Source organism: Patiria miniata, unplaced genomic scaffold (genome assembly GCF_015706575.1).
Source record: "Patiria miniata isolate m_02_andy unplaced genomic scaffold, ASM1570657v1 HiC_scaffold_13, whole genome shotgun sequence".
Classification (NCBI taxonomy): domain Eukaryota; kingdom Metazoa; phylum Echinodermata; class Asteroidea; order Valvatida; family Asterinidae; genus Patiria; species Patiria miniata.
In genome coordinates this window covers 6,677,485-6,683,248 of record NW_024037051.1, presented here as the reverse complement: position 1 = coordinate 6,683,248, position 5,764 = coordinate 6,677,485, and the positions used below count along the sequence as shown (strand labels likewise).

Sequence of the window (5,764 nt, the reverse complement as noted above, 5' to 3'; positions counted from 1 at the left end):
AATTCATATTTTAGCCAATTTTTATTTAAAAAAATTAAAAGCTAACCCCTTGCAATGTTTGTAAATTTGGGTCAAAAATTAAATTGCTCCAAACTTCCTGGAAAGACTCGTAAAAGACTCTGGAACACATTCCAACTCGATTTAGGGACAGATATATTATCAAAAAGAAATTCATATTTTTTGCCAATTTTTATGAAAAATCCCTGCCCCCCTCTATTTGTTGAGAAATACAAGACTTTTTTGGGAAAAATATGTTTTGCCCCCTCTAGAAAAAATCTTGGCGACTCCCATGGAGCTGGGGGCCCCTCCCCGGATCCGCGCCTGCACCTCCTCGATCGTTTTGCGCAAGACATGATCGAGTAGTGTGCAATGACACTTGGCCTCCGAAAATCAAAAGTTGGTAAGGGGGAGGGGGGGGGGGATCGTACTATACTTTCAATGGGGGCGCTGTTAAAATCCGACGATTATTAACACTAGGCCTACATATACCCCCTAACAAAGCTGCCGATGTCTGTATTTTTGTGCAAAGCGGACATTATTACCAGTATCTGGTAAGATGTAAATAATTTTTATATTACAATGTATCACCGTGGATATCCGGTGATACTCAGACTAGGGAACCGTAAGACATTAGGTTGGTTTCCTTTCAACTAGATGTTTGAAATAGGATAAGTAAACAATCCAAAGCATGACATTTTCGGCGATTTCAGGACGCAATGCCCCTTTAATAACATATACACCTAAAGCAACAGACGCACAAGGAAAAAACACAGGGCCTAATTATGCAAATGCACCCACCCAGGAATAATTTTAATGCAATTAGGCACTCGTCATTATACACAGTGACAGTGTTGGCAAGTCGTGCCTCGAAAATCTAAGTGCACTTATAAAATGTCAAGAGACACAATTACACATCTAACTCCCGGAAAAAAAACAAGCTAGAATGAATTACATACATGGACATCACTACTTTTTTCTCTGCAATGACCTAGCAGCCATCAGAAAGCGACAGCATGTCCTAAAAAGTCAAATTTAGCAGGGAAAGTGTCAAAGCATTGAGAAAACACTTGGAATTTTTCAGACCAGTCTCATAGGGTTTGTGCACAGAGTGTCAAGTGATGTCCAGGTATGGAACTCTTTCCGAAAATCCCACTCGAAATTAAAATGTGACCAATGTCTGTAGGAAGATGTTTACAAATTGAAATTGTAGGATATGACAATCAGGTGAAAGTAAAATTAAACCAAAAAGTCGCTGCAAAATCCAAAGCAGGGGTTTAAAAGCGAAATGCAAATGATATTTCCGAAAAACTGATAAAATATGCCTTTATTAAAACTTGGAGGCCGGATAATGGGTACCAAATGTAAAAGAAAAATTTGCAAGAAATTAAGAGGAAATTGGTCAGCACAAGATGTGATATTCACCGAAATGAAATTGTCAGATTCTAAGATTTTTTACTATAATTCCCCCAAAAGTATGGGTAATTGTCTAAATTTGAAATTGTTTCATTTCAACTTTGGCTGTAAACGTGTGTGTTTGATATTTATGAATGCACTTTGAGGTTTTGAATTTGTGAGTTGCTTTTAAACCTTGCTTCGGTGTGGCTTGAACACATTTGTTTAAACCTTGCTTATTTAAAACCCGAGCTCACTTCAAAACATACACACATTTTAGTAAGTACACACTTTTTATAGCTTATTAAAAACATCAATAGAAGTGACAATATTTGAAGAGAAATACAAGCACTTTATATTTTTCACTCAAAAACAAGTCAAGCATTCTTGTATCGTGTCATACTGATCATAAAAATGACTTGTTACACTTTGAAGAGATTGTTCATGGCATTACCGTTGTAAAGCTTTTAATTCTAGTTCAAATGTTACTTGCTGTTTCTTGAGATGCAGGCATTGGCAGCGATCTGGTTTGCCTAGCAGAGCAACCTCCTCATCCTGTTCCACTGCTCTTGGTGAGGATATCAATTACTATCTTTTCATGGGGCGATAATGACCTGGGCACACTGTCATGAAGCCTGTTAGCAGACGTTTCCTTCCTATCCAACACAAAAGAGCATTACGTTAGCAGAAAATGTCTGCTTACAGGCTCTATGACATTGGGACCTGAGCCGAATGTCTGAGAAACCTTGTATGCACAAAACCCTGCTGAGCAAAAACAGTAATTCATCTAGCAGAATCGGGAAACCAGCCAACAGTCTATGAAGTTTACACTGTTTTCACTGGTCTCTCACCTACTTGTTCACTAAGCAAAGAAAATTGCTAAGTAGCATTTTGTGCTTATTATTATAAAATGGAGCCCTGAAGCCTGTAGCTACTGAAACTTGCTGAGCGCAGAAAAGCTCTGCCTAGCAGATACAGGGGCCCAGCCAGCACTTTATCAATTTATCATTGTTTTGACTAGTATTCATTTCATTTCCCACCAAGCAACTAAATTTACTGAGCAGTATTTTCTGCTTAACAGCTTCATGAGTTGGGGCCTTGGGCCAAGTTACCTAAAGGCTTTGATCACAAAAACCAGCTTAGTAGAGAAAAGTTTCATAAGCACAAACCAGTAAACAGCCCAAATCCCATGAAAAGTACATTTTATGAGCGGTACCCTTCTCATTTTTGTTTGCTTTGCACATAGTTTGCTATGCAGCATTTGACCCTGACTTTTGACATCTCAGTGTTCAATTTTAACATCATTATTGGAAATCGCTCAGTATTATTTTGGTCTTTTCCCCACTAATTGTGCCAAAACAATTTATAATTAATACTATGTAAACACAAATTTATGTATGCAGTATATTTAATAATCAAGATCTGCGTAATATATGCAGTAGTTTTAACATCAATAGATGATAAAATTGAACTTACTGCCATGCATGAAATTCCTACTTTAACTTGTGTCTGGTTTGACTACTTATCGAAAAACAGATCATGTATATAGTAGTTTAATAACATCAGTTCAGGTAAAAGTAAACTGTTATCATGCATAATATTTAAACTTAAGCCTGGGTAATATTTTTACTTCTGATCTGTCATGCATTTGTTCTTTGTATTGAATAGAATTTCTTGTTTGCTTTACCTCCAATTTCATACAAAGTGAAGTAGTGGCAACAACAAGCTGTGACAATTACGAGATAATTTAGATTACAATGCTAAAATATCTCTTTTGAAAGAGTATTGGCTGTGATTGAAGAAGAGCCATTGTGTTCTTAATGTCTCCATCAGTTTATTCTGCCTTCAGAAGAGTGTCGGAGTGGCAATCATAGTATACCGATTAAAATAATGAGAGCACAACTGGTCTTATTGGAGCCAACACTCCTCTGGATGATAGATTTATATTACTGCACCTGCAAGTAGTTTGTTCTTTATTATCCACAGCATGTAAAGCCTCCAACATAACTTGAAGTAGTTATGTTTTTCATTCTGAATTTTTTTCTCTCCCAGTTCAGCGATGACGGAGCCAAGAGCTTAAACTCGACCAACACTCACCACATCCCCTACTGGCTAAACTACAGTTTCTATACCTCTCTCCAAGCCAGCGACATCGCAACTTCTCATCAGCCCAGTCCCACTTCATACCAAAGTTCAGACTCCCAACAAAAAGGGTAAATATGAAGTCTAGTAGCATGCAGAATTACAAAAAATGTCTAAATAGTTGGTTTTCATAAATGAAGGTTTGGGTACTACAAACCCCATTTCTGGCTCTTTTTATGTTTGTTGCGTTCTTGTTTTTATACACTTGTAGCAGTTCCCCACTTATTATATTTTCCAAGCGTTCATGAAGGACATTTCTAAAAAGACCAATTCACTTTACATTATCAAAAAGCAAGAAGGAACCAGGAAATACATAAACACATGCACAAAAAAATTACAAACAATTAAGTGAACAAGCCGTCGTCCTTTATAAAAAGAAACCTTTCAAAAGTTTCTTAACACATTGCACATTTGGAGCAGCACCAATATTTACAGGTAAATTTATCCACACCCCCCCCCCCAAAAAAAAAAATCATCGAAAAATATTTGTAATATGTATGCTTAGATGTGCAGGGGTACTCAAAAATTATGGAGTAAACTTTTTGTATAAAGTTGGTTGGAACCTGTATTTCAACAACATTGGGCAATTCTGTGTTAACTTGGTAAAAAGTATTTTAACTGTTTGTTTCATGATAATTTCAAAATCTCATGCTTATGAAATAGTTTACTGGTACATGTAGATTCATATTGTACACGATTAGGTAGGAAGCGCTTTCTACCCAGTTGATATTTCTTTGGAGGATTTTACTCATTCAATCTTATTTTCATCTCAGAGGTTTTGAATGAGGAGAGATCATTCTTCCATTCCCTCCATGTGATTCCCTCTTTTCTTTGGACATCACCAAGATATTTCCCATTTAAATTGGAGTATGCACAACTGTTATACCACCAGGCACCTTGGCGAAATTCAGCACACTGTAAGGTAGAGTAGGGGTCATTGTCTCTGTCCTTGGTTGTGAATTCCTGCTCGTTGTGGTACATCAGAGAATCACCTGCAAAGAAAAAGTTTTCAAATCCAAACATATTCCACATGTAATAATCTCCCTCACATTGGCATTGTAGTCTTTAAAAGATGCATTTTCTCGTAAACAACTGTGGTTTTTTATTTTGAAAATATCATCTTTGCTCACAATTAGTCAATCAGAAGTCATTAAAACAAACTGTGTGACTCAAACTGGACCCAAGTGACTCAAGACTCAACAGACATGACTCAACTGTTGACTGTCTCTTACCAGCAGTTCCAGAGTAGCCTCCTACTGATAGCCTGTAGTTATCACTAGCACTGGCAATGCTGAAGGAGTCATAGACAGCATACGCAGTGTTGTTTTCAAAGTCTGAGAGATCAACACGAAGTTGGTAGTTGCCTTGACTGGTAAGGTAATGCAGGTTGTTGTTACCAAGCCAAAACTCCCTGTCGGGTTCCCCAAAGCCTTCCCGGTAGCTGGCAAAGTCACGATAAAAGTCCACTGACCCATCCTTCCTACGCTGAAACACCTATTAACAGATTTCCATTTTGTGTTTTACAGTCAATGTGCATTCAGGATAGTTCATGTAATCTTTTTTTATTTTTTAAATCTAATTTTAGGTAACTTGAAGTGTTTTGTCAGATCAGCAGTCATCAAGTTTCAAACAGCTCCAGCCAATGTCAGCCATTTGAGCAATACCCATGTGACAACTTTTAAACAAATGGGATTGCCTTTACTGTCTTTGATAATTATGTGTTAGGTCTTATTTACCGTCCATCCACCGTTGTCTGTGTCCATGTCGCAATAAACCTGTATCGAAGCATTGGAGCCAACAGGTTTGATTATGTACACACCACTGATCTCTCCTGATTCCAGATAGCCTAAACAGTCCTTGGGAAAGTACTCTGTAAAACAAAGTAGAATAAAAAATTGCAGGGAAGGCCATCATCCACATTTTAATTTTTATTTATACATGTATAAGCCATGAGAAGGAGGCTGGTATTGTTATGCAGACAATTTATCTTTCTTCGGTCAAACAGTCAAATAGAAATAATACATGAAAAAAAGTAAAACTGCTGCAAACTGCTTACTGACTGGATGGACCTGAAATATATAAATCTTAAAATTAATGTGGCCTGACGTTGCGAACTTAGCAAGTTCTTCTTCAGAGGCTAAAACAGAAAAAATAATACATGTCAAGACTCCTAAACTATACGATTAATAGAAAACTGGCCAAATTATAGTAATATTTTACCAATGTTCTT

At 37.1% G+C, this 5,764-nt stretch overlaps 1 protein-coding gene across 1 annotated transcript; it reads right to left on the bottom strand.

The window, feature by feature from the left end:
* Positions 1-4,001: 4,001 nt before the first annotated feature.
* On the bottom strand, positions 4,002-5,441 carry LOC119721537 (fibrinogen C domain-containing protein 1-like; the record flags this gene model as incomplete). The annotated part of the gene is made up of 3 exons (XM_038191616.1): positions 4,002-4,526; positions 4,767-5,028; positions 5,271-5,441. Coding segments are annotated over 3 exons (681 nt in total), but the record flags the coding sequence as incomplete, so codon positions are not given.
* Positions 5,442-5,764: the final 323 nt, after the last annotated feature.